The sequence below is a fragment of the Lonchura striata genome, chromosome 3 (genome assembly GCF_046129695.1).
Source record: "Lonchura striata isolate bLonStr1 chromosome 3, bLonStr1.mat, whole genome shotgun sequence".
NCBI lineage: Eukaryota > Metazoa > Chordata > Aves > Passeriformes > Estrildidae > Lonchura > Lonchura striata.
The window spans coordinates 89367414-89386220 of record NC_134605.1 but is presented as its reverse complement, the minus strand read 5'-3'; the positions used below and the strand labels follow the sequence as shown (position 1 = coordinate 89386220).

General features: G+C 39.3%; 1 protein-coding gene across 5 annotated transcripts in view; it reads right to left on the bottom strand.

The window, feature by feature from the left end:
* The window catches only part of DST (dystonin), a 283474-nt gene that overhangs the window by 169636 nt on the left and 95031 nt on the right, over positions 1-18807 (bottom strand). For 4 of the 5 annotated variants that reach the window (XM_021551192.3, XM_021551193.3, XM_021551194.3 and 1 more), the window contains 3 exons: positions 11224-11313; positions 8371-8448; positions 5994-6086 (listed from right to left, as the gene is read on the bottom strand). In XM_021551192.3, the coding sequence (XP_021406867.2) occupies positions 5994-6086; positions 8371-8448; positions 11224-11313 (261 nt within the window). Of the gene's footprint in view, positions 1-5993; positions 6087-8370; positions 8449-10659; positions 10696-11223; positions 11314-18807 lie in introns of all 5 variants that reach the window. The other variant, XM_031504425.2, reaches the window with a different exon arrangement.

Below are 18807 nucleotides of genomic sequence, written 5' to 3'. Positions count from 1 at the left end.
ACTTTTATATCTAGTGAGATGGCTTACAAAAAAGAGAAATTTGCTCCTTATTGGTGGTTTTATGGCATTAAGGACAGAGACTTTATGCTTCTCTCACCCTTGCTGTGATTCAGATGAGTCCCAGAAATTTTAAGAATTCGGCACCCATTTTCTTACCTAAGACTTAGGAATTTCACTGTTTTTTTAATAAATCACTGAAGAATTCCAGAAGAAACAACTAGCTGAGAAAATATGACAAGAGTATACCCTAACAAATACTGAAGGACAGGTAATGCTGCTGCATTGGCTAATGACAGACAATGCAGCTACCATGTAGAATACACTTAATCCTACAATCACATATAGTCATAAGCAGGACAACTGGCCACATAGCTCCATTTTTAAATCCTTAAAAAGATCAGACCTTGAACTGTTCTGGTTCTTTTAAAGCAGAGGCAGAGTAAATTCCAATCCTTGGACTGCAAGGCACACAGCTCGGGCAGCACCAAGAATGGTTGCCAGGAGAAGAGTTGCCAGACCCAGCTCTCCTGATTTTCATGGCCACCCCAAGAAAGCAGGCAGCATGTCTACTGAATGGTGACCCTACCATGGGATATCCCTCTGTCTTCTGCACATCATTTACGGAAGTGGGCTACCACAGCTGAGCTGCCTCTTCCTCTGGCCATCCTGTATGAAGGCCACAGCCTTACAAATCCACCTGTCTCACCTTTTCACCAGCACTGGTCAAAGTTTAGCTGCTGATGCTGAACCAAATGAACAGTCTGTGGACTTCTTGGGGGCAGACCAATCAAAAGTGATTTTTTTCTTAAAGGTTTATGGGGAGTCAGCAGCAAAGAAAAGGTATTTGCTGGCTAGCAAAAGAAATGCAAAGAGGTTGCATGCGTCAAAGCAGGCCTGAGAAAGTGCCCATGTGGCTGGAGAGGGCTGGACAGTGCTGTAACACCTGGACAGAATCATCACTGAAAGCAGCATCCTGCAGAGGTCTGACAGCAAAGAGTAGGGGAGAGTGGAAGGAAGAGTGTTTAATGGCAGTTCCTGAGCTGAAAAATGATGATGAAACTGAAATAGAAGAAGTCTATTGAGTTGTTACTTAGAACTTTCTGAAATTTTTTAAGGTCTGAGTTCACAAAGGCCTACTTTTAGTTAGATGGAAGTTCAAAGTTTTTCTTTGCTTCAGCATGCTTTTTTCAACCAACTGCAAGTAATTTTAAACATTTAACATTTGTTAATGAATGCTTAAAGTGGTTTCGAAAAAAATGATCACCAGTTTTCACAGAATTTAAATCTTACTAAAATTGTGATGACTTTGTGAGGACAAATGCTGCTTTCATTTATAGTTGCTCATCTCCAATGTAGTGAGTGAAAATGTATTGGATGTTGCAGGAGTAGATTAAAGTATTAATTTGTATATTTATACATACAGCCTATGATTAAACAAAATACTATCATCTGATTTAGCATATTCTACAGGTGCCAGGAAAATAACTTTTAACAGTTATTGCATTATGAGACTGAATTTAAATTAAGCCACCTACTAATTAAAAGCATGTGAAATATGTACATTGAAAGCTTGTATAAATCCTAGCAACACAGATGCATTGGGGTTTTTCAATACCCACAGAACAAATTATTTTCTTACATACTCAGTTTAATAATCCACCAGATTTCCCATTCCAGCTTTTCAGTAACTCTTATGCAATTACTTGGGACACAGAAGAATGGATACTTTCTGGACTTGTGCAGCTGCAGAAGTCAGTGCTGTAACATTTATATTTATCTAGTTATGCATACCAATTCAGAAAGCCATAACAATCTCTAGATATAATTCAGATGCAAGAGAAGCATAATCCTCAAATGTGTATTTTTTTAATCATGTCTTTCCCCTAAATAATTCCTAAATTCATTCCAATAATCAGAGGGATTTTCTATTTTGAGTAAACAATACCCTCCAGATAAAGACCACAACTCAGAGAAACAATAAGCTGCAAACAAGAGCCAAAAAAAATCTCTGGCATCTCGACTACTTCCCAGATTGCAGTATTATTAGAATACACATAACTGATGTGTAGCTGAGCCAGTAACGTCACACAGCAAAAAGCTTCTTATGCTCACTGAGAAATTAACTATTTCTGCAAATGATGGGAAAATTAAGGGGTAATTCAGGTGAAAAGGACCCACTTAAGTGTCTAGATAATCATGTTTACACACTGGCTAGATTTTGAAGAGATCACTTCATGCAGTGGGGGAAGGATTCAGTTCCCTCAACATGGGCTTCTGGAGCTTTTTGAGATATCCTGCAATATCCCAATTGGCCTCCAGCTGCAGATCTAGAAGATCACGAGTCTCTCACAGGTCTGGTGTCTCATCAGAGAATTCCACACACATGTCCTGCATACTCTAGGACACCTCAGATATCACTCAAATGCCAGTCTTTAGGAGACTGAATCAAAAGCCTTATACTAGTTGTCCAATCAACAGCAATGATTCACACCCTGAAGCAGAGAAATAAGTCAATTGACCATCTAGAATATTTGAGACACTTTAAAATACCTGAGATATCCATATGGAGATAGCTTTTACACCACAAGACCTAAGGAAACCTGCTTCCCACTGCAAGTGCTACTGGATATGGAGTGTCATCTCAGAACACACACAGCAACTATGCTGGAGAAGTGAATAGCTCCATAGGCACTCCAGGCATCTCCTTCAGGTGATCTGAATTACTCCATCAGTCTTACCCTTTATATTACCTAGTCCTCCAGACCTCAAATCCATTGCTAAACATGTTTTCCACCATTTAAGAAGCAGTTTATCCTGCCTGATCTGTCTCTTCCCAGATGAGGCTAGGTTTCCCATAACACTCATGTCATTCTTCTCATACTCACATGGGTGTCTCATAAATCTCCAACACAGATGTTTATGTTTAGCTGAGTGAAGTGAACCTCTGGTAGCTTGTTAGTTGACTCATTGTCTAGGCTGTACTAACTGTACAAACTAAACCTCTATCCTTCTGATTATCAGATTAAAGGGACAATTTAGACAATTCCATAAGAACATAGCTCCCCATAAGCACATGGATTTAAATAGCTTAACTTCAAACTGAATCTAATCACAACTTTCCCAATAACTGTGGAACTACTCCATGCATAAGCACAATTATTATCACAAAGCTTTATCCCTTGGTGAAGATTCCACTTTTCTGTTCAGATTTTTCCCTCATTTTAAATCTAAGTGAATAAAAAAAAAAAAAACAAAACAAAAAAAAAAAAAAAAAACAAAAAAAAAAAAAAAAAAAAACAAAAAAAAACTTGATGTCTAAGTATGTATGTGAACTTCACATTCTAAACCTGAAGTGGCCATATGCAGGTGACAGAGACACCGAATTGTCATATTCTTCAAAGGAAGGGGAATATCAGGAAATGTCTTGCAAGCACAGACTAGTGCAGGGCATATGTCTTACACCAAATCCCTTCTGCATTCAGTGTAGATGTACTGCAGCCATTAGTAACAAAAAGAATATATTTTTTAAACATCCTGTTCTTCAGTTACTTCATATTTATTAAAGAGGCTTAATATTTAGTCAAGCACTAGTAGTCATCTTCAAAATCACTTTTTCACCAATTTTTTAAGATATTATTTTGAAAAATAAGGTCATCAAGGTGGCAGACCCCATACTAGGGGGCATCAAAGACAGCCCAAACAACCAGTAGGGAGAGGCAATTATCCTGCTGTACTCAGTGTTGGTGCAGCCTCACTCTGAGAGCTGTGCACAGTTCTGGTCTCCACGGTTTAAGAAGGGTATGAAGGTTCTTGAGTATGTCCAGAGAAGGGCAACAAATCTGGTGGCAGTGATGGAAAGCATGTTCTAAGTGGAGCACCTGAGGACTTTGAGTTTGTCTCTTTTGGAGAAAAGGAGGCTGAAAAGTGACCTCACTTCTCTGTGGGGAATTAGAGAGAGGCATTGAGCTCTCTAAAAGGGAACCCCATCTTTAGAAATGGAAGAAAAGACAACGCTGGGAACTATTGAACTGTCAGCCTCTCCTCCGTGCCTGGGAAGATCATGGACCAGATCCCAGGGAAGATGTTAGGATGTCCCATTCCTGGGAGTGCTCAAGGCCAGGCTGGATGGAGTTCTGAGCAATCTGGTCTAGCTGAAGATGTCCCTGCCCCCAGCAGAGGGGGTGGAATGAGGTAATTCTCAATGTTCCCTTCTAACCCAAACCATTCTGATTCTCTTCTCCCTGATATCCAGTCACTGGACACATGGAAATACTTCAAAACTGTGCTAGGGAGGTTTAGATTGAACATCAGGAAGCATTTCTCGTCCTTGAAAGTGGTCAGACACTGGAACAGGCTTCCTAGACAGGTGGTTGATGCCCCAAGCCTGCCAGTGTTTAAGATGCATTTGGAGAATGCCCTAAGCAATGCCCATGCTTAGCCCTGAACTGGTCAGGCAGTCCCACTAGATGAGCATTGTAGCTCCCCTGCAACTGAAATATTCCACTTTGACAGATCTACAAGATCTGAATTGTACTTGCAGACATTTAGTTGGTAGTTATTTGGGTTAGGACATAGTGAAGTGTGTTTTGGCTACAATTTAAATGCTTCAACATATTTCATACAGAGCTGACTACCTTACAGGGGAAAATCATTGCCACACGAGTTCACCTGAAGAAGGTAATTTATATAAATTGGTTTATAGTATAAAGAAGGTAATTTATATAAATTGGTTTTCCTTTTCACCCATTTTTTACAACTGGCAGCACTAATGTTCATGACTTTTTATACCTAAAACTGAGCCAGATGTCCTGTGCTCCATCTAATGAGAAAAATTAACAATTTAATTCTGCAAAAGCCTAATAATCAGGTTCAGAAACATAAAATACACATCAAGTAAAGGTTTAACTTCCACTAACAGCTTCTATTAGTAAGTTGTTAATAATCTTTATTTCTTAAAATAGAGCAACCTTCAATCACAGCCTAGGTGTAGATCATGCTTAAATATATTTAAACCCATCTTTTTCTTCTCTGTATAACCACATAGGAGCAAAGACTGACATGACAAGGGGAGCTGAAGGAGCTCCAGGTCCTTGCTAGTGGTTTCTCCTTTATTGTATGTGCTGGTCTGGGGTAAGATGTGCACCCTATTTATATCTGGGTACCATTCATGGTACCTATTCATGTCTTTGCTCCTCATTAGGATTTGCAGAAGGGCACATTAGATACTAGCAGCCTTACTGGCTTTTTAAAGAAATATTTTCTCAGTCATAAATCCAGTGTGGAATACTCCTAAATGAACCATACTTTTTCTGTGTGATCTTGCAAATTTCTGATCATTTAAAATGCCTGAACAGCAGGGAGTTCATCGCTAACAAAGCCACAGTCACTAAATGGGAATTATCTCTCATCTGAATTACATCATCTGCAGCCAGGGCCATTATGCAAGCCTCCTTTTGAGGAGCTATTTAACACCACACACTGTAAGATGCATTATACTGTACACAATCCCACCAGTGTACAACAACCAGAGTGCCACCTAGTGTGACCCATGCCACCATCACTGGGGCTAGAAACAAATGATGACACGGGAGGAATTACTAGAAGAGACTGAGAGTACAGCTTGCAAAAATACTCATAGCAGCAGATCTTGAATGAAAAAAAAAATCAAAAATGTTCAATATATTTTAATACTAATAGAAAGAAGTCTGTAGAATAAAACAAGAAGGATATGTCCAAACACTGGAAGGAATACATTAATTACTGTCTTTAATGATGTTCAAAACTGAAGCTTTTTTTCTCTCACTCCACAGACAGGAAATTAGCAAATAAAATCTTGAGATTCAGTTTACATCATGAAATAAGATACATCATCCAAACCTTTAGAAACACACTAGAGAAGAGATAAAATCTATGGAGTCCATTCTACATCAATATTGCTCGCAACTACACAAGAAAATGATCAAAAACATGTAGTCAAGCAAAACTAGGCTTACCTGAAAGTGCAAAATTATGGTCCATATCAACCCCAAAGTCAGTTTGGGATTCCCATCTGTTATATCATCATTTCTGATGTTAACCAGTTTCACCTGCCATCACAGAAAGAAAATACAGGCAAAACTGAAATAAATATGGCACAAATACATACTGCATTACCCAGATATGACTGTAAAGGATGCACTACTCACTTCCTGAGCCTACTCTGCTGGGATTTTTAATTCTCAAAAGCAGAAAGGAATTTTATTCTGCCTGTAAGTGGCCTGCCAGGAACTGCCCTCTCCCACTCACACTGGGATGAGGAAATTCCTCAGCTGTCACTAGGCTCACAGATCTGCTCCCCATGCTAAATACCCTTTGCCTCAGCTCTTGTCAAAAGGGAAAGGCATGACAGAGCTGGGCCCGATAACATGAATATAATGATCTGTAGCTGCTGTATCAGTCCCAGGGCAGTGCTGACACTGGAAGTTATTTCTGCCATTCTTCCACCTCACACTTTCCTGTACTTAAACAAGGATTCAGCAGCAGGAGAACTGGCCTGCTAAAACACAGGTCTGGCTTGATAAAACTAGGAATTTAGTATCACATTTAAGTAAACAATGGCTTAAAAAAGACAATTATTATAGTTTCTGATGCTGTACTCATTCATAGTGCTATAAGCAAATGGTTAATAGGATTAAAACAAGAGCTGCTGTTATTACACTCCCATAAACTCACACCCAGAGTTCAATAATTCAGGGGTTTTTCTAATTTTATTAATGTATTTAATTTCTCTATATGTAGCATGCATCCATATAACCCAGCAGTTAAAGAAAACTCAGCTAAAAGACATTTTATGTTTACATTAGTAAAGGTTCATGCTCATGCTTTTCAGCATATACCCTGTTATCAACTGAACAAGCAAAGGCATGCTCTTCTTTTGATCTGCAGACATAATCTCTACTATTTAGATGGCAAAAAAGCACCAAACCACACCTTCTGCAAGACAGTGTATTTCACAGTTTGTTGTTTATTTCTCAAGTCAGGCTTCAAAATTATCAATATATAGGTTCACTCTGCCTTATAAATCACAATAAAGCATTGTACTTGGAGCTTATACAGCCAACCTGAGCCAGTTAACTCATAAACACAGTTCAGAAACACCTACTAGAGGGCTGAAACTTTAATCAACTGCAAGCCCCATTGACAATTTGCCAGGACCAAAGCCCTTCAAACACTTTGTATACTAGAATACAGCCATCTTCATGAAGCTGTGCGGCTAAAGAGAGAATAAAAATCCTCAGATCACAATTGACAGCAGCACGTGCATGTTCATAAACATGAGAATGACACAGCTCTACATCTCCTGCATTTTAATACACATGGTGTGCCATGCATAAATATGGCATTGTGCAGCACAAGTCCTGAGGTCCTGCTGCATAAAAGTGCCATTGTGACTGGCAAGTAGCCATTCCTTTACTTTGTAGTGAACTCACTCAGTGGCTCACTAAGGTTAACAGGAAATTTTGCTTTGAACTCAGCAAAGGAGGATTTTGTTCTCAGTGATCCAAAAGACAGGTTTGAAATTTCAAAATCCAAAATGACATCTGGTTTCATAACAAAACTAAGTATCTGTTTATGGTTTGCTATCTCAGATTCTCTCAAGCTTTTGAAGTAGCAAAAACAATTTAATGTTTTTTTTAAATCCATCAATCTGAAAGTAGATTTTCAGTGTCAATTCATTGGGATGTTATAGATAGGGAGGAACAGTTTTTCCTTCCATGTTTTGGCTAAGGGGAGAAATCCCTTAATTCTCACTTTGGAAAAGGGAGAAATCAAGCTTCTGTAAGCATTTAAAAGATATTGAAAAGTGGAAAGAAATTCACAGTAGCAGAAATTCAACAGTGTGGATTTCAAGTGCCTGGCTAAAAGTGAAATTAAGCCTGAATTTTCCACAGTGCCCAGGTGGCTCTGACACCTCTCTAACTGGTCTAAAAAGACCAGTTTTGCTTTTATCAGGACCAAAATTTGAGAAATTTTGGGGAATTTGAAGGAACTCCCATACAACATTCTAATATATTTGAATTGGCATTTTGCACTAAAAATTAGACTATGAACAAATCTGCATACCAGCTAGTTTCTGGGTAGCATGGAAGACAGTTAAATCTACTATAAGCAACTCCTAAGGATGTCACCCATAATTTTCTCCTCTTTAATAGCATATAGCACTACTTTCCCATATCTCTCTTAGCCATCTCAAGCACGACATAAATCTGAGCCTACACAAGGAGCTCTTAGACAACACGCAAAGAGACAAAGCAGGACAAATTTGTTATTTATTAGCTATAGGTGAAAAAAATTTCATTAATTTTTTTTTAATTATTGTTTTCATCATACCTGGCGCTTTTTCAAATAGTCAAGTGCAATTTGGACGTTCTGCAGTCTGTGAAAACGCATCCGACCTTTTTCTCGGGGCTACAAGTAGAAAACAGTAGTTGTGAGATTTTCTCATCAGACACAAGAACAAACAGTCTGATTTAAATCTACCATGTAGAACATCTGAAGCACTACAGCTTTCATGAAGTCAATACCTTTGGTGGAAACTGTGCTTTAGCTATTTATTTTAACTGTAGTTATTTTTTAGTACAGTGGATGGCAAGAGAGATCAGTGGTCCCCAGCTGCAACTTTGATCCATGCAGGCTGATTGCTGTTCCCTGTAAAGTACTATTAAGGCCAAAAGGGCTATTCCTACAGAAACTAAACATTATTATATATTTACAGTGTATTAAGCAAAACAAAACATAAGTAATGTCATGGACCTTTACATTGCTCTGGTAAACTCTGTGATGGAAAAGCTTACCTCTGTATGCAACTTCATAGCTTAATGGTATGACTGCATAATGATTATGATATCTATACATATTTATTTAAAGCATTTAATAAAGATATTCTTCCAAACAGAATAATATAACATGAACAGTCCTAGAGTGTAAGTTTAAACTCTTGACTTGGGTAGAAAACTTCAAAGCATGAAGAAAAAACTAACAAGTTACTCCCCTCAAAGCAAAGTCAAAACTATCAAAAAGAAATTGGAAAATAAAAATGAGTGGCATGTTAATGGAAACATGGCAAAACTGCATGCAGTTAGCATAAAATCACCAAGAGGAAGAATCACACAGAAAACGCATACTTAGCTGTCACAGATCAGCATGGAAAGCAGTTAAATTTATATCATCAACATCATATCCAAGTCCTTCTAATCTTCCTTATTTCAGATTTTTCACAAACTTTCATAGCAATAAACTGAAGTGGACTATAATTGCAAGGGATCAGCCATGAATATGAGCATCTCCTCATACAACCACTGTGAAACACACAGATAAGCCCAAGCCTTCCTCAACTGCTTTTTTTTCCCCCTAGGATCAGATGCTTGCCAAAAAAAAACATAAGAAAATGAAGCTGAATAAGAAGCATAAACTGAAACAAAATAATTTTAATTTCCATTACAGCATCTTCTATTTAGCCCCTTGTTTTTCACACCAATAACTCAGGATCAAGCATTACAGCCCTTGCTATCAAGTAGCTTCCACAGATGGAATGAAGGACTGGAGACCTGAACTTGGTTTTCCACAACAAGGAAAGTATAGTAAATCCCAAAATACAGAGTTAGCATCTCAGAGGGGAAATATTTCTTTTATAAAACAATGCAGCATTTTGATTTATGCTGCACTTCAGAAATAAGCACACAAATTCCACTGAAATCACAACTGCAGCACAACACACAGGAGCCAGGAAGGCGCTCAGGCCCTATGACAGCAAGTTGCTTTAGCAAAAGCCAAAATGCAAGGTCTAAAAAGGCATGAAACAGCTCACTCAGACAAGCACCCAACATTTTACACTTTGAGTAGATATTTCCCTTCTGGATGGGCAAAATATAGAGAGTCGATAATTCAGTATTTGTTGCAAGAAAGATAAACCCTGCAAACTATCTGTATTTTTAGTATCCACAACACAAAGCTGTTGCTTAACTTCTAATCTACCTTCTTTGGTAAAATCACTACTACATATGGTAAATTCTAACAAACAGATCTGCACACTGAATTACCTTATTTCGAGATATTATCCAATATTATGGCACACACACCATGCACATAGTAAGCTAGTGCTTCTAATTAAGACAAATCAATTTTTTTTGCCATTGATTTCACTAAGAAGAACCTTCAAGTCTTTGTCTAAACTACTTGTATATGGACAATACTGATCACAAGTTTAAAAAAAGGTCTTAGTTTAATAGAATTATGTTATTTCTCTATTTTTTAAATTATTTCATAGCTTCTTGATAGTGTTGTCCAGTATACATTTGCACCACGGTTTTGTACAGTTTAATGAAAGAAAACAAATAGAAATCTTTAACATTTGCATTTTAGCTCTTCACAAAAAGACTGAATAAAAATTTGTCTTTACCATACCTCCACCATAAACACACTTATCCTGGTTTATCAACAAAAGTTATTTTCTCCTTTCTACAGCCCACTACTGCAGCACACCAAACTAAGAATTTACATTAGCAGCCACCACACTTCAAACACTACATTAGTACAGTTATGGGGGTCGGCACCTACCCCCTTATCCTCATCCTCCACATCCTCATGCTGTTCATTTGCGCATGCTTCTGTTGAACTCACCAACCGTAAGGTCTTCAAAAAATCTCGCTCTCTTGGCTAATGAATACAACAGACAGGAGACGGGACAGCAAAAACACAAGACAGACCACAAATGAAAAGAAGAGCATGAAAAGAAGAACATAATGAAGAGAACAAATACCAAGCAAGGGAAGTAATGCTCACAAAGAAAGGAAATGACACCTGAGGAGTGTGTTAGACAATTTCAGGGACATTTGATCCTTGTTATTTGTAAGTTACTCCCTTAAATGCAAAAAGATATTAAGCATCCAATATTTGTTAAAACAAAAATCAGAAAGGAAAGGAAAGAGCAGAAGAAAGAGTGCATTATCCTATTAAGAAAGTAAGTCTCACTAACCACAAGAAACAAAAAGAACAGATTGCACTCCCCCACAAAATTCACACCAGCATATTTACCAACAGAAATACAACTTGTCTTTGGTATGAGGTCACAGATTACAGAAAATATCAAAGGAATATACAGCAGTCAACACACAATGAGTTAACAAACAGAGAAAATGCATAATTAACAATCTGAAACCATTGTATTATGATCTAAAAGCTTACCAAGGTGTCTCCAGAAAGGACTTCTAGAAGTGAGATTAAGTTATGTCCATCTCTTAGGTCTTCATATAGGTCATTCACATGCTTTCGAACCTGCACAGATAAATACAAAAAATAAATACAAGATCCCTGTTTATACCTGAGAATTCACGCTCATATTAATACATATCTTTTAAAATGCAGATAAACCTCAGCTATATCTCAGCATTGCTTTTCTAATTTCTTCACTTTCTTGGCAAATTTACAAATGCAAATTAATTGTAACAGACAAAATTCACATCTGTCTCTGCACTTGCAGTTTCATCAGACTTTATATCACTTTAATGAAAAGAAAACCAGTATTAAGTTACAGGTAGCTAGATTCAACTGATTGTAAAAAAATACACAGCAGATGTATATTATCAGCATACCATCCACTAATTAACAGCATGTATTGTCATCTCAGGTTTCCCAGTACTTAGTGAGCTTTCCCAATGACTCACACATCCACCTTACACACCCTACCAAAGAACTATAACATTGGGGTGATCTAGTGAGGGGTTGCCATAACGAGAGATTCAGCTGGAAGATCCACCTTTACTGACAGGCACAACAGATCTGGGAGACACCTGTCCACAGGCCAACTTCTTGATTCTTACCATTAGATTAATTATAACTTTATCTGGAATGTCTTCAGCAATTCCAGCCAGCTGCTCTTTGACTATAACACAAATTACATTTTGTGTTATAATAATTTTTCAGAATCAGAGATTTTTTACTTGCAAGAGCAGAGGTTGAGGGCTTTCCAGCTACAGTTTAATGCCAGCTCTCTGGTGTTCCTGTTGAACCACCAGATCAGAAACTTCCTAAGCTTAGGATAAAATATAACATCAGAAATTTCCTTCTTCTTAACCTCTGCTAAAGATGAGTTGTACTTCCAATATGAGATCTATGGGACACACTCTGACTGCCAACATATGTGTGTGATAAGGGCAGCAAGAATAAACCCAGGCCTTCAATTTAATACAACTACTCGGTTTGAGACATTTTTGGGAGAATTTTGAGATTCATCCTGTTGCATAAAAAGCTGTCTCTGTATCTAAGATTAGCTTCCTAAATTAGCTTTTTAGTTCAAGTATTCTTACTCCAATTTTAAATATGAAATTACCCTGCAATCTGTTCTCACAAACACCATCATCTTAATTGAAAGTAGCATCAGAACATATTTACGCTTGTGCTGAAGACTAGCCAGAACAAATCATCTAGAAGACTGTTCCATGAGGAATTACAATACATATTTTCCAAAATGCTTACATAGATTCTACATACACAGCCAAATTACTAACCAATACTCTAATACATATACATAAACTTTACATCCTCACACACATATACACAATAGTATCAATTTAATTTTAGTTATTTTTTTAAAATCCTAAAATTAATGTAAAAAAAACCTAAGAAAAATTTTCTCTGATAATTCTAAAGTACTGCTAAGCTCAACAAAGACAAAGAACAGGTGTTCTTTTGCTACATCTCTGGTGAAAACAAAGAAAAGGGAAGCCATATAAATAATTGATATCCCTGATATCAGATTTGATTATGATAAATGCTTGAAAGCTGAGAGGCATAAGAATCTTTAATTTTTAACCCACATGTTATTTTTCTATTCAAAGGACCATATCAAACTGAATGCTAAAGTCTTCCTGTTAAAAGTATGCAAGTTTTCTTGATGACAAAACCCTGTGAGAGGGCTGCCTGCCCCACCACTCAGGACAGGTCACTTTCCACTTCTCTTTGGAAAGCAGAATCCCCAGCCAGAACAGAACCACAGCACAGGCTGGTGGCCAGAGGCACAGGAGGACATAACATTAAGGACAGGGGAATGTGGTGTACATTTCAAAGACACTGCACAGCAGAGTTAAAGTTTGTATGGCCCCAGGTAATGCCCACACTCTTTTCAACATAAAGCTCAAAGGATGTCCTAATGTGCAGGTATCTGATTTGTGGGGTGAGAAAATATCACTATTTCTGTTCTGTCTGTTTTTTCATCCATTAGATGCAAGATAATTTTGTTATCATGCTACTCTGTCTCTCACAGCACACATTTGCTAACCTTTTGTTTGTTTCTTATGCTCTGAGGTTTCCTAAGTATTACAAAGACAACCATCTTCCCCAGTTTATCTTTCTAGAAATCACAGACAGTTCAGAGATGAACTCACACTGGATATGAAAAAACTGGCACAGGGCTGTCAAAACAGAAAAACCAGCAGTACACCTTATGCGTCTGTCTTAGTTCTGCCACTGGCTGGCAATTACTGTGAGGATTAATTATTTAGTACATGCTGTGCCAGTCATCCTGGTACAGGGCAACATAATAAGGAACTTCTTCCAATACTCTGAGCAGCAGATGTGTGTCTAAAATGCTGTATTTGGACAACTGATGTAAGTATGTTCACTCAAAACATCAGATCACTTCCTCCAAAAGGAGCATCTTGTGCTCCTCAAGAGATTCTACGCTGACACGTCAGGAAAAGCTTGGAAAATCACCTCCCTCTATCACTTGGGCAACTCTTGTCTCCCAACACATATAACTAAATCTTTTAACTTACAACAAACAAATATAAGTACTTCATTGCTCTTTACTGCTACATTCAGTCTCCTTCAAAACACATAGTGCCACAAAAACTGGATGCAGATGGGAGTCCCTGACCCCAGACTCCAGCATGTTAGACACTTGAGAGATGATGACCAAGAAGATGGCTGTCGCCTCCAAAAGCTTCCACTTGGATCCCTACACAGTCCTGCTTCTTCTATAAAATTCCCTGCCCCGCCAGGCTTGCCCTCCTCCTCTGTGAGCTCCTGTCACCACTGCCAGCAGTTTGCCTGACTGAGCATGATTCAGCTCAGTCACATACCTAAAGGGCTGGTTTATGTTCAGGGGCTATGCCATTTGCTCTCCCTTCTTCTCCTAGGTCCTGCTGGCCAGTCCCCCACAGATGTCTGTGCTGAACACCCTTATACATCTCAGCAGTCCTAGATGCCAATGCTTAGCAAACCAAACTTGCACATCGTGATCTCTGGTTTTGCCATCAGTCACCACAGAAAACAAACCATCTTCCATAGGAAACCTATTTCTTGCAATTTTTATTTACATTATTTGTCTTGATTCTAGAACAAAATCTATAGTTTCACAGACTAATGGCTGCTTACTTTTATGTGGTAGAAGGGACAGGACTATCACTTTCCACTACTGCAAGCAAAACCAGCTCAGTCTTGACAAGGATGGACAGGAGATGCACAGGTCACTCTCCAACACTGTCATACCCACCTCTTAGTAGAGCCTGTTGCACTAGGGCAAGGTGTAAGAATTTTAAGTTAAAAAAAAGTAGATTTAAACCAGATATAAGGAAGAAATTTTTACAGTGAGGGTGGTGAAACATTGCAACAGATATCCCTGAGAGGTAGATGTCCATCCCTGGAAACATTCAAGATCAGGTTGGAGGGGGCTCCAAGCAACCTGATCTAGTTGAAGATGACCCTGCTCATTGCAGGGGGCATTGGACTAGAGGCCTGAAGTTGTGTCAGGGGAGGTTTAGGCTCGGTATTAGGAAAAGTATTCTTCATTCAAAGGTGCCTCCACTCTAGATTCTGGTAGTAGGATTCTAGTGGTAGGATGCTGCCTCACCAGCGAAGTGGTCACAGGACCAAGCCTGACAGAGTTCCAGAAGCGTTTGGACAATATTCTCAGGCACATGGTGTGATTCCTGGGGATGGTGCTCTGCAGAACTGGGTGCTAAACTAAATGATCCTTGTAGGTCCTTTCCAATTCAGTTTATTCTGTGATTTTAAAGGTCTCTTACAACCCAAACTGTTCTAGGATTCTATAATGATTCTACTAAAACAAGAATCACGTCATTTTTTCTTGATTAGAAGTAAATGCAGGAAAACAGGGTTGTGCCCATTTCTGTGTATACAGTGTGTGCCCGCCCAGCATACACATAGATCCCTCAGACTTTCATGTTAGGATGTAGTGTGCTCCAGATCAGCACCTAAAATGTATGGAGCACATTCTCAACTGAAATGGTGTGTGAAGAAGCAGAAAAAAATGTTAATGTGCTGCAGAATCTAGAGTGGAGGCAAAAGAGACAGGAGAGAATATAATCAGATCAAGCAGGAACAATTCAAAGCAACGCCCACGTACTGGAGGCCACCAGGAAATCCTTGAGGCAGGTGAGGTAATCACTGTGGCCCTGGCAAGCTGCATGATTGGAAACAAGGTTTTGTGCTCACTTATTTGTAAAATTGATCATTTTTTTACAGGGTCAGGAAAACAGATTACTATAATAATATATCTGCCTTTGAAACATCAGATGTCTCCCCTTCTATATTATAATTAAGCTGAACTGATCACTGTGAGAACGTAACAAATCAGACCTTTTCTTATGGTTTCCAGAATAGGCAAAATTAGAATCAAATCTGAACCATATTTCTTTTGAATAACTGAAGTTCAGTTGTCAAGTCCTCATAAAATCAGTGTCATTACATAGGAGTTATCAAGAATTATAATATTACAGATCCAGCTGAGGCTGTTCAGACCACATTGCCTGGGAAAGTGCTTTTCAAGTACTGTTCTCCTTGCTTCTGGAAGAAAAGTTAATTAAATGCCCAGCCCAGATGTAAAGCCTTAGTGATTTTTCAAAGGAAAATGGGAAAAGGCTCAAAAGTTAGAACTGTAAGGGAAACTTAGAACTGTTTAGGGGGGGAAAAAAAGGGTCAGGCCTTAATTACCACTGAGGTCACAGCTAAGTCCAAATGACAGCTGGCACAATGCCACTGTGAGTTTCACAATAAACTTCTAATTCATTCTTTAAGAATCTGAGTCAATGCCCGTGGGAGAAAGAACTCTTAGAATGCCAACTCACTTCAGTAACAGTAAAACAATTTTCACCAAGATAATAGATAAATAGTTAAGAGCTCCTATGACTACAGTGTTCCACAGTAAATGCCATCAGCATTCAAAGAGATGAAAAACTCCTGAGGCCACTGTTGATATCCTGACACCCTGATGAGTTTTACTAATGTTTCATCTTCTTAAAATATATTTAAGCTTGTTTTTAAAGGAAAACTTTTATTTAAAATTATACTTGTGGGGGAAACAGTTTTCTGTAAGTTCTGAGAACATGCATGTTTTAGCCCTTTCATCTTAAAAATTAAGAAATCACAGTGGCAATTTTTACTGCATGATAACAAATCTATGCCATAAGTAAGGAATAAAAAGAAACCCTAATACAAAAAGTTGTATTTGTCTACAAAAATAAGGATTTACTAGCCTGACACATGCAGCATGATTTATGAGAAACACTCAAATTCTGAACAGGCTGTAACAAGAGTCATGAAGCATGTAATTGTCAAAATATGAGATTTGTCAAAACATTCCCACGTGACTGATCTGCCAAGGAAATTGCTTCTTCAAAAATCTTCATGAGTATTTACTTTACAGACTTCTGACACTCCCCCAGGTACGATGAGTATGGCTCGAGACGCTGCAGGCCCACTCCCCGCCAGGTAAGCTCCCCCAGCGGGGCAGCGAGGCGCTGAGCTGCGCTCCATGGCCAGCCTGGTGCCACGCCGAGAGACCGGGGAGCCACAGCTCCGTGCACAGCGACAGCACAGCCACAGCCTCCCCGGTCCTTCATCTCCTGCTCCAAACCCCAAACTTACTGCTGGGAAAAATCCCGAACTCTAAACACACACCCTGGTCACAATGCTTCTTTTGTACCGAGTCCCATACTACACTCATTCTGTTAAAAGTAAATAAGCGCACAGGTTTAATGATGAGGATTGGATCTCCGTGAGGAGCACGGAAGCTGTGTGCCAGAGCTTCGGGCGGGCAGGGCGCGGGCAGCCGGAGCGCCGGGCGGTGCCCAGCACACCCATCTGGTCCCCAGCACCACCCCGGGCACCCCCCAGCACACCCCCCTGGCCCCCAGTATCCCCCAGCACACCCGCCTGGCCCCCCAGCACCGCCCTGGGCACCCCCCAGCACACCCCCCTGGTCCCCAGTATCCCCCAGCACACCCCCCTGGCCCCCCAGCACCGCCCGCAGCCAGGGTTGGCGGTGAGCTGGCACGCACACTTGGGCCAGGTCTCTTCTGGCCTCCTCCTCACTTGCAAGCAGAGTCTGCCAAATCCAGTTTTAGGCCTAGTGGTGCCACTTTTTTTCCTCTCTTCTGTTGGGCAATCTAATAACCCACTCTGCAGGGGTTATTTCTTGTGGTTCACAGAAAATAAACAGTTCTTTCTATTATATTAAATTGTCATTTTTCTGTTTGGATATGTTTCTGGATATACATTCTCACAAATAGCATTTGTGATGATTTTATTAAGGAACATTTAAACAAGTCTCCTTTACAGAGTGAGTTCAACACCTCTGATCTTTGCTTATAGCAGATGTTTTCTAAGTGAAGAGTCATCCTTGATTGCATCCTTGGATTCATCCTTCACTGTCTCCTCTGGCCAATGCTTTACACTCTATTATCATGACAACCATAACACCCTTCCTTGTGTTCCATCCCTTTAACAGCCTGTCCTTGTATATAAAAGTTCAAATCAGTCACTTCTTTTTTCCCCACATTAACCTTCACATTTCTCCCAGACAACTCAATCATCCATTGCTTTCACCTATTATATTTTGCCCCTGCCCTCAATTATTCCACATGTCTCTGGATAACTCTATTGATCATAAAATATTTATATGGATTTAAGGTATAAATATACTCTGGCTCAATTAAAAAAAATAATACGGCCATTGCTAAATCTTGCTATATTTTTCTTAACTTCCCACATTTTTTGTTTCATGAAATGTGTTCCACTACTTTCCTAATCCCCAAATAAGCAAGTATGCAATCAGAGGTATAATCTTACATATGTACCAAACAGTAGGACATAAACACACACATTGAGGAGTCCTTTTGTGGATTTCAGTAGATGTGTGATATTTGAAACAGCATCATTGTACAGAAGAACTTTAAGTAAGTTTCCTGAATGTCACAAGTCCTTTTCACTTCCTACAGGAAAAGAAAATTGGCTCCATTAACACCATCACAAAATGAGCCAGACTGGGAGGGACCACAATGGGTCATTTGGTCCAGCCTTCATATTGGGGTCACCCAAGAGCACATTCATGGCTCTTGAATATCTCTAGTAAGGGAGACTCCACAATCTGTTCCAGCACTTGGTCACTTCACACAGCAAAAAGTTCTTCTTCATATTCAGGTGGAAGTTCCTGTGTTTCAGCTTCTGCCCATCTCCTCTTTTCCTCTTTGGCACCACTGAGAAGAGCCTGGTCCATCTCCCTAACACCCATCCTTTAGATATTCATACATATTGATGAGTTCCCTCTCAGTCATCTCTTCTTGAGGCTCAACCAGACCGGCTTCCTCAGACTTTCCTTGTAAGATAAATGCTCCAGTCCGTAAATCACCTTTTTTGTCCCCTGTTAGACCTGCTCCAGGAGCTCCATCTCTCTCTCGTACTGGAGAGCACAGAACTGGACACATCTCAAAACATTTTGACCAACAGGCTGGAAGATTCTCTCCAACCAGC